The sequence below is a fragment of the Eptatretus burgeri genome, chromosome 8 (assembly GCF_056783735.1).
Source record: "Eptatretus burgeri isolate ZD-2024b chromosome 8, Ebu_testis_v1, whole genome shotgun sequence".
In the NCBI taxonomy this organism is placed as follows: Eukaryota; Metazoa; Chordata; class Myxini; order Myxiniformes; family Myxinidae; genus Eptatretus; species Eptatretus burgeri.
The window spans coordinates 75,873,557-75,892,439 of NC_140968.1; the positions used below are offsets into that span (position 1 = coordinate 75,873,557).

Genomic DNA, 18,883 nt, shown 5'->3' on the forward strand with positions numbered 1-18,883 from the left:
GATCGACATGGAGAAGTTAATTGTCGGTGTCGGTGAGATTATCTGGAGTGAGAATGTTAAGGCGGTTTCCCGTATGAACAAATAGATTGTTTTTTTCGTTTCTCAAGTGCCGATGGTTGCTCAAGTCGTCGAGCGTGGACTTTTCTTTGATTCCGATATTTATGTTCCATTTTCCTCTCTGGATACTCCGGCAAAAAAGTTGTGATTTCAAATTTACCACCCTTCGTTAAATGTGATCAGATTTTCTTCTTCTTCTTCTTTCGGCTGCTCCCGTTAGGGGTCGCCACAGCAGATCATCCTTATAATCCGCATAGTGATTTGGCACATGTTTTACGCCAGATGCCCTTCCTGACGCAACCCTGGTCACCTCTTACGACACAAGGATATGGTACACCTATTTTAACCGGGGTATACACCGGCCCAGTACACTGGTACTCACTTCGCCGACCTCGGAAGGATGACAGGCTGAGTCAACCCCCTGGTGTATTAATTCAGTGGCCCAACGGGGCTTGAACTCAGGACCTTTTGGATCCCAAGCCGCTGCCCTAACCACTGCACCAACACCAGGCTTAAATGTGATCAGACTGTATCCCAGTTAAAACGATACGGTACGGTTGCATCCTCATTACCAATGATTCCGTTCCGTAGTCGGAATGATAATTTTAAACACATCATGTTGTTTCGTCGGATTGTTTATATGATTGTACCACCAGGTGTTTCAGGGTTTCAGGCAATCCTTCCCTTTAAAATCGAAGGACATACTTATATGGGATATGCGAACACAGAAACCCTTGTGTGTTATAGTTGTGGTGAATTCGGCCATGTTAAAAGATCGTGCCCCAAAGACCTGCCGAATCAAACTGGTAATGATGGCTCCTCATCTCAACAACTCCCCGTCCCAGATAATGTTCCCATTACAGAAGCAGAAGCTTCCCATGAAGCATCTGCTCCTACTCTGATTAATAAAAGTACAAAAAGATCTCTTTCCCCTTCTCAAAACACCACTGAGCCTGGATCAAAAATCCTCATTGCTTCAGCGGCTCCTCGCTCCTTCGCACAGGTGGTTGTGGAGACTTGCCCCACAACACAGGCCCCATGTGCTTCGGTTTCACCAGTTGATTCTTCGTCTGAACCACCTGGTATCTCTAAAATGTCTTATAACAACGCTAATGTTACCCTCCCCCCTACACCTTTCTCCCCTTCCTCCCCCTCCCTTCGCTCTTCTCTCCCTCCCCCTCCCCTTGCCCCTCCTGCCTCTTCTTCTTCTTCCTTCCCTGCTCCCCCCCTCCTCCTCCTCCCCCTCCCTGGTTTGCAACCTCTAACTATTACTACCAGTCCCCCCCAGACTGGACTTACCCCCTCCATACTTTCTGAGTCATCTCGGCCTTGTAGTGCTCCTGTTAAATATAGCGACATTGCCATCACTATCGTTAATGACACACCCAGGGATGTAACTACTGAAAGTGTTCCTTTTACATCTTTAGTCCCTCCTCCTGAATTAACCATGGAGATTGAGAAAATGGGCGAAGGCCCTGAGGAAAATGAGGAATATGATTCAGAGTATTGCTCCTCTGAAACGTCGAGTGCTTTTGGCGAGGAGCTCCCCCCAGATAGTAGTCTCGATGATACTTTAATCTCTATTTCCGATATCTTAGATTTTTTACAAAAAAACTACTCGAAAAAAAGCGAGTACTGCACATCTAAATTACTTTTTCGCCAACTTGCGTGCTTTTGTCCAGAAAGGACAAATAATTGTTAAGAATCCGGAAGATGTTGCCATTTCCAGCGCTTCTTGTAAAAGACTGAAAAAAATATTATTCTTAAAGCAAGGAAGCACTTGATTGCATAAAAACTTCTTGATTATGATTACAGCAAGTTTAAATATAAACGGAGGACGTAATCCTTTACGTAAAGTTCAAACGATGCAGCTAATTAATAATGTAAAGGTAGATATTCTTCTTTTACAAGAAACTCGTGCGACTGCGAATTGCATGGCAGACTGGAGGCTGAAGTTGAAAGGCACTTGGTTTTTTTAGTAACACGGCCTCCGTGAGTTTTATATCTCTGCTTTTTATATCTCTGCACATCTTCCCATCTCCTCTCTTATTTTTAAAGAAGTTGTTCCTGGATATTTAGTTGTAATTGATTTTATATGTAACCACCATCGGATTTTAATTGTCAATGTTTATGCCCCCAAGTGACAGTGCAGTCGGGACAGCTTTCTTCACGGATTCCTTCACTTTTCTTAATCATCTCACCCCCGATACCCTATTGTGTTTAGGTGGTGATTTTAATTGTACATTGGATCCTGTCAGAGATCAGAACAGCCCTGAACCTCACCCAGCTCATGCTAGGCCTTTGTCCACACTCTTGTTACCACATGATCTTGGTGATGTTTGGCGACTACAGCACGGGAACGTCCAACAATTTACTTGGTGTCGTTGCTTGTTAAATAACTTGTCGCTTGCAAGGCTTCATAAATTTTACATTAATCTCTCTTTTTTAAATCATGTAAGGTTTCCTGACATCACTCCATCTGGATTTTCTGATCATTTTTTCATGAAAATGTGTCTTTCTTTTCCTCATCCTCAGAGGAATATACTTATCATTGGTCTTTTAACACCTCTCTTTTAAATGATTCCTTTTTTAAATCATCTTTTAAAAAATTATGGCTTCAAATTCTAGAATCACGGAACGATTTTACAAATCTTTGTCAATGGTGGGATTATATAGAAGCACATATCCGAGTCTTCTGTCAGCAATATAGGAATAACTTCACTTTGATGGTTTACCTGTTGAATTCTATAAAACATTTTGGGATTTGCTTGGACCAACACTTTTAGATGTTTTTTAAGTTTAGTTTACAAGATGGTTTGTAACCTTTAAGTTGTCGCTGTGCAGTCGTGTGCCTTATCCCAAAGAAAGGAGATCTCCAGACCTTGCAGAATTGGAGGCCTATTTCTCTGCTTTGTGCAGATTACAAAATATTTTCCAAGGCCCTTGGAAATCGTATAAAGCCTTTTCTTAGCTTTTTAATTCATTCTGATCAATCTTTTTGTATTCCAAATCGGTCTATTCATAATCTATTTTTAATTCGGGACTTGTGGGATGTCTGTGCTCTTCAAAAGCAGAATGCTGGCTTGTTTTGACTTGACCAAGAGAAAACTTTCGATTCTATTAGCCATGAATATGTATTTTACACCTTAAAACAGTTTGGTTTTGGGGCAACTTTTATATCCCACGTCTCATTGTTGTATAATCATGTTTTTAGCATCATTAGTGTTAACGAGTGCGTGCCTGTACGTGCGTGGCCGTACGTGCAAATTTTTATTTTTTTTTTAAAGAAGAATTGTGATGTCATTGCAATGTCCTGTCATTGGTTTGGTAAATAAATGGCCATAACTTGGGAACCACTTGTCCGATTAATATCAAACCTTGAAAAGGCACATCCACAGGGCCCCAGCAATATACCTGGCAAGTTTCAATTAGATTGGACCAGTGGTTGTCGAGAAACAGTGGTCACAGACAGACAGACAGACACACAGAGATTGCTTTTATTAGAGATAGATAATAGCCTGTGTGCACCATTGATGGTTGGAAGAGGAGTCCGTCAAGGGTGTCTGTTATCGGGCATTCTCTACTCCCTCTGTATTGATCACTGTTCACCTCCACACAGTTGTTCCTCTTTTTAACCACCTGTGGAACCAACTTCCACATCCTCTTCAATCTCCACAATCCAAAACCATGACCTTTTCTACCCCCGTTTACTCCACCCAAAATCCCTCCTTTTCCAGTTTTCCCTCATTGGAATTTACTTTTGTATCCATCTTGTCCACCCTTTGCATGCCTGTTTTGTGTCCTGTTTTTGTCTGTAACATCCTGATTCGTTTAGTGTACTAGCTCTTCCATGAGCCTCAACTATGTGTACAAAACAAAACAAAAAAACAACGTTCTTCTTGTGCATAATATATACTCCCTAATATTTGCTTCATTTGCAAGAAAGTGAAAATGATGAAATCTTCCAGTCCCTACAGACATGACAAGCCAGCACAAGTGGAGGAGACAACTGATACAGCTGAGATGGCCTCGTACAATTTCCAATTTTCCGAATTGGTCAAAAACTGACTTTTTTGCATGACTTCTGAGCCAATGAAAAGACCTCTATAGACCATTGTGCCTTCAGCCACATCGTTGTAACACAAATACATATATTTATATACAATTTGTAAAAAATTGGATGGTAGATATTTGCCTGTGTGTTTCTCTCTGATCTTGTCATTCAGGTTTGTTATGAAAGACTGCTACTCTGAAAATCCTGCAAAAAATCCCCGCGAAAAATCGTGAATACACGAAGCACAGGGCCACAAATGTACTGTAGAAGCAAGTCACATTTTATGAACCACGAATAGGTCTCATTTTGACAAAGTACCTGCCCAGGTTAATTTTCATTCCGGTCTGAAAAGAACTGCCAGGACCGTGGACATGAATCGGATGTTCCGTTGTCTTGGAAAAAAAATCCATGTCAATCCCTCGGTTTGCATACTGTATATTCACTGGATGCAAATCCACAAGTTTCTTCAGGGGTGAAGGAAAGAAGCTGATTAATCTCAGCTAGACATCATCTCATCACTGCAATACTTTCTGTCACCTTGGTTGAAATTTCGGTCCTCCTGATGATTTATGCTCGTTGCTTGAAGATTTTGTTTATGAACTGTACAGCCAGGAATACTCATCAGTAGACAAAGCCCATTATGGACTCCTTTACAAGGAATACATTGAGGATAATTCTCTGCCAGCATTGTCTTCGTTCAAACCATCAGGCTGCTACTCATCAGCATGCTTTGGATCATTACATGCATGCACCTCGTCTGAACAATCTTAGTTGGATTAATTATTGAAGTGGACATGGTAAAAGTAACGTGGATGAACAGAGATCCTGCGCTTATGAATTACTCGATTCAATTCACTGTAAATGTTCTCAAAGTGGTTGTCAATCAAAATGGTGTTCCTGTCAAACAATGTTAATTACATTTGTCTTTGCGAGTGTCATGATTGCTTCAATATTTAAATTTCTTTTAATATTGCAGTTGAATAAATTTTGCAATGAAGAGTAAATTTTGTTTTGTATCATGTTTTCTGGGGAATTCCTCACCATTTATCACTTCGAGTAGTGTGTTCATTGCTTATTCCTGGTATAACAGTAACGAATATGTCACTATTCAAATTTCATCTTTTCATGATTGCAATAAATGCAGTGTCATTGTATCTAAAGTCTCCTGATTACACTTTGCCTTTGGCTGAAATCGCTGTATAACTTTGAATTTGGACCAATCCTCACTCCATCTCCAACGACACCATCAACTGCCTTATTAACAAATAAATCTTTCATTCCTGGTACATATTCATACCATTGAACAGGAAACTATACCACATACTTGTGGATACCTGGCATATAACATTGGGTCAGAAGTTGGTTCGGGCTGCTTTGAACTTTTGGGTCTGGTCCTAAGTTTGAGACCCTTTTTGTACACATGGTCAAGGCTTGTGGAAGAGCGAGAACACAGAACTGACCAGGCCGCAACAGATCAAAAGGAACAGAAGAGAGGGGGAAATACCAATAGCAGGGTTGAGGGACAAAATAGACGGAAATGGACAAACAAGGGATGCTGGTAAGAATGAGAGGTAGAGGAGGATGTAGGGGTGGGTGGAACAGACGCTTACAGGAGCAAACTCTCAAGAAGGAAAAACTGGGAAATGTTAGGCGTAGGTGGGGGGGGGGGGAGGTGGTTTAATGGGAATAGAAAAAATCATGGTTTTGGATGGGGGATGATTTGAGATGGTGTTGAACAGCTGTTTTGAAGACCTGGAGGGAAGAGTGGGATTGAAGAGAATGTGGGAATTAGTTCCACAAGCAGGAAAAAAAGGAGGAACGAATTACTAGAGATGAGCAGGATTATGGATTTTGGGAGTTTCACCAAAATAACTCTGTGTATCCTGCAGAAATCTTTGGGGGGGGGGATTCCAATTGTGGGAGATTCCAATGACCTTGAAGGCTTTTGTTTCCATGGCGTCAATCTGAGCAAGGTGTGAAGTAGGGGCACCATCCCAGAGAGGAGAGCATTAGTCCATCAAGCTTTTTGACCCCTTTTGCAAGGGACTATCGAGTGTGAAACTGCAACATTGTATTCAGCATATAACAAACATCAGAAAACACCGACTTCCACAAATTCGGCAGATCCGTGTCACAAAAGTACATTTCTAGCCATCTCTGATAATGTAGCTAATAGCATACGAGAGTTGTGCAACAGCAGAAAGTTTGTTTCCAAACATGTTTGCGGATACGTACGCACGACCTCCGTCCTGTATTTGCTGTAGTCATAATCTGCCCCACAAAGCTCCACTTCCACAAAGGGACAGGCAATGCCACGGCCCACCTTTGGCAAATGCTGTGCACCCATAATCTACACAATAGAAGGATGGTGGTGGGGGGGGGAGAATATATGCATGCATGGTTATGTAGTATAGGTACCATTGCACACTATTTAGGCTGCAACATGGATGAGTCAAAAAACCTTTACCTTTTGAAAAAGTTTTAGAGCTAAAAACACGACTTCTATTCCAAAGCATTTAATAAATTCATTGAGCTAGGAAAAAGGTGAAAAAGGTTCAGTTGAGTAGGTATATTTCAAGGTAAAATTAAAATGAGCTTATTCAAGACTTAAAAATAGGTAAGGAGCAAAGAGTGATTTCAAAGGGTCACAGGTCAGAGTGGAAAGTAAGAACCAGCAGAAAGCAATAATTTTTACAACTTGGAGAAAATATCTGTTTTGCAAAGCATTTATCAGAAAGGGGGTTTTTCCAAAAATTTTCAGATGATACAAACTTTGGGGTAAGGTAAATAATCTTCAAAAACAAGGAAAGATGCAGAAAGGTTTCGATGATTTTCAAGGAGCAGGACAATGGCAAGATGGGAATTTTAAAAAGAAAGAAGAATTGGAGGGATTATTTTCTTAATAGCAAGATGGAGATGCAAATTGATTACAGCATGTAAATGAGGAAAGGGCCTGAGGAGTAATTGCAGAGAAGGAATTAAAGCCATCAGTCCAGTGACAGGCAGCAATTGGAGCAATTTCAGGATGTCTCAAGAGAGGGATACAGTGCAAGGTTAAGGAAGTAGTGAGGATCTTGTCTAAAAAAAACAAATAATAAGAATAAGTTTGGTTTTATAAACATAAAAAACATACAAGACCAGAGTCCAAAGACTAAAACAGTCGTGTTTACATTAAAATGAGAAAATCGATTTAGATTGAAAGAAAAAGCAAATCCACACTTACATTAAATTGATGCAGTTGGGATAATACATCGTTCAGCTGCGAACCCTCGTCATCGTTATAGAGTAGGACAAACCAATAGATCGAACAAAGTCCGAGTAAACTCTACTTTTTAACAAACAGGAAAGAGAGCCCTCCTCTGGTGACGTTTCGCTTGCGGTCCGCAAGCCTTCTCAAGCCAAGAGGCACAGCTAACCACAAGCGGCCATTTATAGTGAACCACTTCCGGTAACGTATGCAAGCATGCACATATCTTTTGGTTATCAAAATGTGGCAATGCCATTCATCAATGGATTCCCCACTGGTTTCTTGTCATTCATTTTTTTATTTTTAAATCTGGTATTATAATCATGCTTTTGCACAGCTAACTGTGCATGCCCCCAGTCTCTCTGGGTTGTTGAAAGACTGTGATTTGGTTCTGCACGTGGATCGGGATGGAGGCGCGGGTTGATGCACTTTCTGCATGTGATGTACATGTACCGGTGAAAGGTGAGAGTGTGTGTTGTTGCGTGATGGCGTGTTAGCAGTGTGTGGAGCAATGTGTTGAAGTGGCATGGTGAGTTGTTGTGGCGGTGTGTGCGTACCTAAGCTTCAGCTCCCTCTTTGGGAACACAGCTTGACCCCGAATCTTTACGGGTTGCGGTCGCACTACAAGTTGGAGCATCACTCTGTGAGTGGCATAAATGTCGTTGCGGCAGTATGATGGATATTCTTGGACACCGTGGTCTGTCGTGCCATTTCAGTGCCGGTCGATCTTTTAGACATTCAGCCTTCAACGATGTGGTCAAACTTGCCCTTTATGGAACAGGGATACCATCTGTCCTGGAACCCCTTGGTGTAGACCTTGACAAAAACACCCGTCCAGATGGCTTGACCATTGCCCCATACGAGAAAGGGAAAAGCCTAACCTGGGACTGCACTTGTGTCAACACTTTCGCCAAATCACACGTTTACAATACAGCCTCAACGGCTGGAGCGGCAGCCACCGACGCAGAAGTTCTGAAACGCAATAAATACGCCGGCCTCAGTCAAACTTATTTGTTCGAACCAATCGCCATCAAAACAACCGGAGTGTATGGCCGATCTATGTCCAACATCATTAGTGATATCGGTAGAAGGCTCGATGCATCCAATGGCGATACAAGGCAACTGGTCTGGTTCAAGTAGCGGCTGAGCTTGGCCGTCCAGCGGGGAAATGCTGGCTTCGGCACAGGAAGAACAAAATGCCGCATTTCCAACATTTTAATTTTCTTTTCTTTTTTAGGAGTGTGTGCGGGTTTTACCTATATTATTATTATTATTAAAATGTTTTTAATATCCGAGATTGCAATTTGGCTATTTAAAACAACAATTTTTTTGTTGTTGTTATTATTAAATAAATTGTTTGTTCTTTTATTGCTCTATTAGCTATCCGCTTGTTCAACTATACATTTTTATTCTGTCTTGGAAGCTGGCCACAAGTTGTAAAAGATTTGTCTATCGATGCTAATTCGGGCCAATTTGCGTCCATGTTGCTTGGGCTCGACCTCATCGTTGCTTTGGGTTCACCTTGGGATAGAGTAGAATTGGCAAGGATTGTGCTTGCAAATACTTTCTTTCACCTGAGAATCGATTTGTGATCAGCACCGAGTAGGACATGCACCGTTCCTCAAGCGAATCACTGGAGATCTAGCAGAGCCAGTCACGTTACATCCAATATTCTCACAATATGCACACAATGTTTCACCCATTTCAACTCATTTAGCCTGTCATGATGAGTGGACAATTTTGTAGAGTTGTCCACAAAAAAAAACCAAACAAACAAAGATTCCGTTTATTTTGAAATTTCATTTTAAACATCAGACGCGTTAACTGCTCTTGGTTAACTCATTGGGATTTTCACAGATAAAATTTCCGGTGTGTGGCCGGTTTTACAGGTGATAACTTGATAACTTGTGATCTTAAGCGAGATGTGCATGTTTTTTTTTTTTTTTTTTTTTTTTTGTATACCTTGGTCGAGGCTCGTATGAGAGCTAACACAACTCACAGCAAGGAGGCATGAGACAAGAGGGGCGGGAGTGGAAGGGACAAAACATTGGGGAACAGACACAGGTGAACTGTGGAAGGGAGAGGGATGGGGATGGGACGGGGAACATGGCGAGGAGAAGATGGACATTATCTTCTATATTTAGAAGATATTTATATTTAGATATAAATAGAGAAGATAGATATATTTAGAAGAAGATAAATATCTTCTATATTTAGATGAAGATGTTCATCTATATTTAGCGTTAAGATGAATATGCAGTACAGGCTGAATGAGCATAATTCTTTTGTTGCTGTCTGAATTTTATTATACTTCTCTCGTATCAACAACCTACTGTGAGCTGGATGCTGATTGGTTCCACAGTGTGTAAGGTGTTTTTATCAAAAGGGTCGAAAAACTCCTGCCGCATGACGTGAGGCTGCAGCACGTATCCACAACTTCCACTGAGCATGAACAGTGCCTGGTTCAGTTGCATGGGCTTGTCTGGTGGGTGAGATAGAAAACAGGGATGTGAGCGAAAAACAAAATACAGGTAGTGAGATATTGAACTGATATCTGCCTTTCACAGATTCAAATCCATGTCATCTCCCTTTGACTTTGACCTTGGAGCCGAAGTAAACGTGCTGACGTTTGTTGTAATGTTGTTTTTTTTGTTTCAATTAAGAAATAATAATCATAATAATATTAATAAAAAAACAGATGATGGCCAGTGGGCCAGATATAGGCATTCTCATATGATGCCGCTCCCGCATGCATGCTGGTTCATACAAATCAGTAATGTCAATGTTCTGCTGCCTAATATGTAACAGAACATTCTTTATTAAATACTTGTTATATAATTGTATGACCTACCTTGTAGGGGGTAGTAGTGAGTGACAATACGTGCTTTTCACAGTCTGCATAAAGCCAGAGATTTATACTTTTTTAAAGAAGCTTCAATTTCTTTGAAACTCAGGTTGTTTAACTGACATGCACAACATTTTGACAGTAAATGCCTAAAGCATGACAATACAACCATGAAAGCAGAGTTTATTTATATATATTTTTTTTTACAGGATCTAAGCCTCGTAGAGGAGCTGCCACAAGACCTCTTACACACATGGACAGCCGGACAAACAGACAGACTAATACACGAGACAGGACACAGGACTGTTAGACGAGACAAACTCAACCACTGAGCTTGGGGGAAGTGGCGTTACTTCCTGGGACACTCTAGATACAAGCGACGACGCCGCGACATGTGGCGTCGCTGGTATCTCGAGTGTCCTGGGAGGTGATGTCACACTCAGCCATGCATGTCTTAAAGATGCCAATTGATGGGGATTGTACATGCTCTTATCCTTTTAAAAGCTGAGCATCAAGCAAGGAAGTAGCTCATACCATTTTTAAAGTCTTTGGTATGACTCGGCTGTGGTTTGAACCGCTGACCTCTCAGACACGGATATGACACTCCAATCATTACACCACCGAGTCTGGTCACTTGACACGTGGTACTGCTCTAGTGCTCTCTCTATAGACCTTAAGACTTTCATTAGCTATGAACAAGCATACAGAAATGAATCAGCATATGAGACTGACCGGGTGTTTGGAAGTTCAGTGCCACAAGCTGGCTACCACAGAGCCACAATGGCAGTGGATCATAGTTTGACGAGTCGAGACGCTGACCCTTTGGATACACACGGCTCAATTGCCGGCGATTATAAAGTAGGAACTTCCTGCCCTTATTCTTGCTTGTGTATTTCTCGGCTTTTGTTTCAGGGAAGGATGACATATCCTTGAAGCAGGCTCGCTCAGTCCCTATTTCTGCAAGAACAAAAGGTTCAACAAGTTAAATTTTGCAACGATCTTCAAATAAATCATATTCACTGGTGTATTAGAGATATTACAAAGCTGACCATTATGCTATTGTCGTATAAAACGCAGCTGGATCGCGAATGACATTCAGAGTGGGAGTCGTCAACCGATCTCACTGAATGTAAAGGTGGTGCTCGCCAGGATTGCCTTTTAAATGCCTGCAGGGCAAGTAGAGATCGGCACCAACTGCCACCAATAATGATCTTTAAAATATATATTTTGGGCTCATGGTGGGCTTTGTAAACATTTACATGTCGGAAAAAAGACACAAGGGAATATCCACATACTTATTTGTTAATTACAAAGATATTGGTAGACAATGCACAGACATGTTGAGTATTCGTGATTGGAACCTTGGTGTTGAGTACAGTGAGCCATGGGCTAAGATGGGAATGGGAAATAGGTCAAACGAGAACAGTACTTGGTAGAACAGATACCTCTGCCAGGCTGAACAATTTACATTTTGTATCCCACTGATCGGCTGGATCTGCATCCGGACCTGAACCAAAATCGAATTGGCCTATTCTTATCACCTATCAATCTCATCCACCAACCTTTGTCACAACTCGTCGACAATGTTTTGAGATATCGTGATATATATATGGCTACAACCGGGCGCAGTGGTGTGAGCCTGTAATCCGGCTACTCGGAGGCTTGGGATGGAGGATCGCTTGAGGAAGGGAGTTCTGCGCTGGGCCGCGCTATGAGAGAGTGTAGAGCAGCCCGGAATCATGGTGAAACCCAATCCTTATCCCTGTGTCGTAAGAGTCGACCAGGGTTGCGTCAGGAAGGGCATCCGGCATAAAACCTATGCCAAATCAGTCTGCAGGTCATAACGGATGATCCGCTGTGGCGACCCCTAATGGGAGCAGCCAAAAGACGAACAAAACATACGTATGGATACAAACAAACATGACATAATAGTGACCGAAGCTTTTCATGCTGCACTCTTCAGGGTAAAAATCGCAGCAAGTGAAGGAGGAAGTGAAGGCGCGTGCTTTATACGCAAATCTCAATAAGGTAGACGCTGATTGGTTCAACCGTAATGACGTCACGGTTAGTCTGAACGCCCATTGGTCGGCTCATCATCTTCACCTCAAGCTCCCATTGGCTGGAGCAGAGTTCGTCAATGATTGACATTTGCAACCACATCCTGGATAGAGGGGGGATGGGTTTCCCTAAGGTCCATTCACCATTTTTACCGTACTTCCCTTGATCTTTCCATGCTGAAAGAGACACAGAGATCGTACAAATTCCTTTTGATGATATAGCATTGGATCGGTGGTAAGGATGAAGATTGCTTCCAACATACGTAAATGAAATGAGCACCTGGTTTATCTGCCATTGCACAGCACCTGGTTGCCAACCCTATCAGTGCAGACCAGTACAATGCAGATATGTTCAGGATATTGAGCCGAGGTCAGAGCTCATTTAATTTACGTATGTTGGAAGCAACCTTCATCTTAGCTTGGTACTGATGTGATTTACTATTTGGGGGGCCATTTGATTATGACTGGTGACCCTCAAGTTTTATTGCAGAAGGTCCTCAGATAGAAGGTCTAATGGGGTCTATAGGGTCTTCAGTGTTTAAGGGTTCTGAAAGGTGTAAAGGTTTAAGGCAGTGCTTCTCAAACTATCTTATGTGGCGGACCGGAAGGTTTTTTTTTTTCAATGTGCCAGGGACCGGTACCATATTTGTACCATATTATTATTTGTTTATGATCCAAGAAAATATTGTTTGAACATCCATAGTAATATTAATTTATACCAGAAAAATATTAAAATATAATGAATATAATAAAAGTTGACACTTTTTATATCTATTTTGTATATATATATATATATATATATATATATATATATATATATATATATATATATATATATATATATATATATATATATATATCGACTTCTCTCTCTCATATTTTGAATTTGTCAACTTAAATATATTATTTTTCAAGATGTTATACATTTTAATTTTATACATTACATGTTATATACTATGATAATGTGAAACTGGAAACTTGACGCAGACCGGCAGTCAATGACTCGCATACCGGCACCGGTCCACGTACCACCACTTTGAGGAGCACTGGTTTAAAGGGTTTGGTCTTATAAAAGGTTTAAAATGGTCGAAAGAGGTCTAAAAGGTGCAAGGGCTCTAAAGGTCTACATGTCTAACAGGTATGCTCCAATCGTCCGAAATTAATAGACATATTCAAGGTCCAATAATAAGCAATTAATAGATGTACTCACAATCACGGTGCAACTCACTTTCAAACAGTACGTAATTAATAGACATGCTCACAGGGGGTCGACCAAGACGTCACCTTGACAAGGAATCAACGTCCACCCGTGTTTCTCAGTTTTATCTTCAGCACATGTACTATATACATCGATATAAAGTGAAGCCGTTGAAAATTGATGATTTATGTGACTGACCTTTTAACCTCTTGACCTCAAAAACAATAGGCTTCCTGCTTGTCACTACCTCGACCGGGTGGTGCAGCTTCGTGAAAATCGGAGTAAAATGTGATCTGTAGGTAATTGACATACATACAAACAAACAAACAGCCAGCCAGGCAAACAGAATAACAGACAATACAAACCAATATACTTGCAAATCTTCGATTTCACAAGTAGCAAACAGACAAACAGACAGGGATGAAAACATCACCTCCATCGACCTTTGGTGGTGAAAGTAACAAAGATATAATATCAATTAATACTTGTTTTTAATACGGACTGGCAGGCGAGCTCAGATGTAGAGCATTCAGGTCTGAGCTGTTTAGCCTGGGTTTGATTCTTGACTCAACTATAAACTGCCACCCTAGTATTTTGCAGCCAGAGTGTTGCATTATTGAGTGTGCTGTCCAATAAAAAGTTAGCATTGTGTCCTTTGCTAAGAGGTGAATATGCCAATGCCATGACAAAATTCCAGATTCCTGCCCTTACAACCGCTGGGAAGGCACCGACAAACAACCCAGTGTAGTCCTTGCCAAGAAGCTGCTTCGGCAGCTGGGATCTGCCCTTTGGCAAAGCAACACTGATGGATGGATTTTATATCTGAGGCTTTAATTGTATTACGTTCAAGGGCGACCACAATGGCAATTTTTTTTCTCTTTGATATCTCAATCACTTTACATAATTTCCACCAAAAACCCTTTATATAGATAAATGTGTATTTACATCGATTAATCTTTCCACTAAGCTGTTAGTTAAAGCACACAAATTACTATCCCCACGCTTAAAAAAAAAATAAAACAACAAAAAAATGGAGTGGGGGAGGGGGATATTGTAATCTGCTCTGTCTGTCTGCCTGTGTTTGTCTATTCTGTCCGTATCGTTATGTCTTCCTAAACGGTTGTGCATAAATTCACCAATTTGGTAGTTAAGATCACCACATGGCAAGAAGGTGCGAGAGCAGTATCATTTGGGCCCCGCCCCTGGGGCAGGGTCAGACGGTCAAGAAATGTACGAAAAAATGAAATTACGGCACATGCAAAACATTTTTTAATGAAACTGTATATGCAATAAACATTGGGAGATGCATGAAATAAGTAATAAAGTTTTGGATTTGATCTCTGGTTCATGCTACAGTGGGTCGGGGGACTTAGCGTCACAACAAGTTGTTGTTTTTTCAACTCAAAATTTGATATTGAGCAATTCCTGATGGAATGTTTTGCCATCTTTCAACTTTGCTTTCAGAAGGAAGTGTGGGGATTTGTGATGGCACACCATCGACTTCGCTCCAGTGGATTTTTACCTCTGCCACCAAAGGTGGAAGGAGGTTACGTTTTCACCCCTCTCTGTCTGTTTGTGTGCAGGATATCTCAAAAATCTGCAGACGGATTTGATTGAAACTTGGTGGACGGGTTGGGTGTGTGACAAGGACAAATTGATTTGATTTTGGTGAAGATCCGAATTGGGATACGATGATTATTTAACTTTTAAAGTGATTATTCACCATTGAGAGATAGGGCCAAAAACGATATCTAGCATGATATTTCAAAAATGTATTGGGCCCAATATGTTCGCGTGGATCAGGCATTACGTGGCGGAGGTATGTGCTCTACCGAGTGCCCTTCTAGTATTGTATTGATGAGCATAAAATCCCATCAAAAATGATGGGTTCGAATTATTTTATTCAAAATATTCAAGGAGAATGGAAGATATGATGTTTCGTAGGAGAAGTGTTATTTTAAACCACTACCTGTACAGATGTGACCCTAGTTTCTTTATGTTCTGGGACATTTCGTTTTGACAGTATAGCCTTGTGAGCATGCCAAAGCCTGAAGCCTCGGCCTAGTATCAGGTGTGCTTATATCTTCTTCATATATTCGACATCCTATGGACGGAAATGAACACTCGTTTTACTCTGCATGTGTTGCACATCACGTGCAGCAAATTTCACCTCTCTGCACCTTGAATTGTACACCGTTCCTCCCCAATTCCATATCTAGGCAATGCATGACTTCATCGCCGGGCACAGAAGGAAGGGAGTACTCAGTTTTTATTGCGTTTTCATGTTTGTTTGTTTTTCTGGGTGATATCTCAGCCATCCTTTGATCTCAGAAGCTGAAATTTGTGGACAAACGTGAAGATGTGCTTTGGCAAAAACAGTATTTTTATTTTTTGATTAATCAATTAATTGAAAAATTACTCAATTATTATTGCTTTATTAATTACTTATTTAATTTATTTCTCATCTGGGCAATATCTCAGGCACCTTTTGAGCTCAGAAGCTGATATTTGGACATGAAATTTGGCTATAAAGGGTATTTTTTGTTTTATTGATTAATCAATTAATCGATTAATTATTTTATTTCCAAAAAGTTACAGGTTCGGATGAAACAGTAGTGGTTTAAGTATGCTATTCGGCAATTGATTGAGAAATTAATTATTTTACGATTATCGTTTATTTATTTCAATTCTGCAATTCAATCAATTATTGTACACCGCTCCCTCCCAATTCCGACTCCATATGCTGCAAGGCGGCATCTCCGGGCGCCGAAGGATTGTTATTTATTTATTTATTTGGCATGGGCGGTGTTCACTGAATGTACCACTCGGTGTTTATTGTTATTTTAAAAAAAACATTTCTGTACACCACCCTTGAGGCTTGGTTTTTCAAGTCACCAGCTACAATTTCAATAGAAGAGACGTAATGCCTCTTTTATAAAAAAATGTTTCTGGAGTTTTTGTATTTTGTAATTTTTTTCCGTCGTCTTTTTACATCGCCGGCATGCTCCTGGAGGTACTGGAGCACAAATCACAAGCAGGAAAAGAAAATTTGACAGTATACTTTTCCATAAATTGCAAGGACATTCGTAGAGAATTAAACCTGGGTTCAAATCCCGACCCAGGTATAAACTGTCATCCCAGTGTTTCACAGGCAAGGTGATTCATCATTGTGAGTGCTGGCACTCGGACGGACGTGAAACTGAGTGTCCCATCTGCCGGCATGAGTTGGTGGATTTTAGAGATCACATGGTGTCCTTTGCAAAGAGTAGGCGAGATCTCGACGGCACCCTGAACAAATTACAAATTCCTGCCTAACCAACAGATGGCATTGCATCAGCAGCACATCACTGCTCCCTCAGCCAGCCAATGATGCCATCACTCAGCTTGTGCTGCATATGAAAGAAGAAGTAGTAGTAGAGAATGGAAAATAATATAGTATATAGGATTTTAATGTAGTATCCAGCATCATGTGTGTTTAATTTAAATGAGAACATGAAAGAGGCCAACTTATATAAAGCCCTTTAACTTTGGAGGGATTTATTTCACTCTTAACAGGTTGTAGAAAACACCTATAGGAAACACTCATTTACTACACAGGTAGGCATTATTTTTCAGGTAACCCATAAATTGTTCCGGCTCCGGAATCATAACTATCTCCACAAAACATAATCGTTCAAGTTGTAGTTGTTCAATTTCAAGCGATGGAAACTCACTTTCCTCATCGAAGGGCACAGGTCTGCAGTACACAACGAGATCTGAGAGCTCTAATGCGATCTTTTTTCTTCGCTCCATCTGTTTACCCTCGCTCAGCTGTGGCATGGACACACACACACACACACACACACACACACACACACACACACACACACACACACACACACACACACACACACACACACACACACACACACACACACAAGTTATTTGCAAATTACATGATAACTTTAGGGCAGGGAGCTGAATTGAGAAAAAAAAGATTAGGAAAAGAAATGGAAAGATAAGTGAGGGTTGTTGTGTTTTGAATGTGTGAAGGAATGTCCTTGCTCTTCCACGAGCCTCACTTATCATTAAAAAAACAAGGAAAAAAAGGTTGAGAAGAGTAGGAGAATGAAGTAAGTGGAGGGTTGGGAAGAGGTGCGTTTAGGACATTGGGGAAAGAAGGTAGGTCAAAATTTCTGATTTTTTTTTGCACAAGTAATAAATACTTGGTTCCCATTAGCACGGACAATATGAGCACAGGATGTCCGGAATATAATGTAGTGATTTATTTGTTGAATAACTTCAGGCAGAGAAATATTTTTCCTTTTCTCTTTCTTTATAGATTATTGATTGGTTCTGGGAGTTTCATGACAAACTTGTCGATGACTGAACAAACAAGCGGTCAGAGTGGAGCTTTGCTTTTCCAATGGACATCACATCATTAAGGCTAGTGCGCTTTCCATCAATAGTTTGGTGTTTGTGAAGCACACTCTGAAAATGTGGTTACCTCCACCAGTGAAGGTGTACGTAGGTTATGTATTCTCCCCTGTCGATCTGTTTGTGAGCAGGATATCTCAAGAAGTTAAGGACGGATTCGGATGAAACTTGGTGGACAGCTTGGTGTGGGACAAGGACGAACCAATTTGATTTTAGTGAAGATCCAGATCCAGATCCAGAACCGAATACGGGAATTTCTTTTATTTGTGAAAAGTAACTCATCATCATTGAGAGATGGGGCCAAAAACCATATGTATATATTGTTACGGCTGTGGAAATTCGCATTACACCATGAAGGGCCCGTAGGTGAGATATCTCTAAGTACATGTGTAGTTAGCCCAAACCTGTTGTATAGAGGGAATTTATGTGATTCATCCGGGCTGCGACGCTTTGAGATAGCCGTTTTTCTGTTCTATCTTTATTTTGAACCAACCACGTCTCAACCGCCATCACACAACAACCACCATGCCAGCTATCGTCACCAACTGTAACCATGCTGCAACCCTCGGACAACAACAACAACGCCAACAGCCACGACCTTTACCTTCACAACTCAATCCCACATCATCGCATCACCGCCATTCCCAAATGGCACCATAACCATCAAACCACCACCGAAAACCCTCCACCACCATCACGTCTCTCCTTCTACGGCCATTCCCGCACCACCTGTGAACACTGAGCATCGGGCTGTCTCGGGCCTGTTCGGCGATTGGTGCCGAACGCACCGAGCCGCGAGCGCAAATAGCGGCCTTTTTGAGGGAGAATTCGGATCAAGAACGCTACACGCCCACTTCCCCTCCGTCCAATTAGCAAGCGCGGAGCGGCTTGGCCCGCCTCCAGGTGTGTTTGTGTGAAATTGATATATGCAAATTCTAGGATCAGGGGAGATTCACGCCCCCTTTCCTCCGACCAATGGGCGAGCGTGGCTCCGCCCCCAAGGTCATCC

At 41.3% G+C, this 18,883-nt stretch overlaps 1 protein-coding gene across 1 annotated transcript in view; it reads right to left on the reverse strand.

Moving 5' to 3' along the window:
• PLCG1 (phospholipase C gamma 1) overlaps positions 1-18,883 on the reverse strand; it is a 226,712-nt gene that overhangs the window by 32,240 nt on the left and 175,589 nt on the right. Inside the window, exons 25-28 of the mRNA XM_085892672.1 lie at positions 17,172-17,268; positions 10,936-11,160; positions 9,692-9,840; positions 6,347-6,461 (exon numbers count right to left, since the gene is read on the reverse strand). Of these exons, the coding sequence (XP_085748798.1) occupies positions 6,347-6,461; positions 9,692-9,840; positions 10,936-11,160; positions 17,172-17,268 (586 nt within the window). The remainder of the gene's footprint in view (positions 1-6,346; positions 6,462-9,691; positions 9,841-10,935; positions 11,161-17,171; positions 17,269-18,883) is intronic.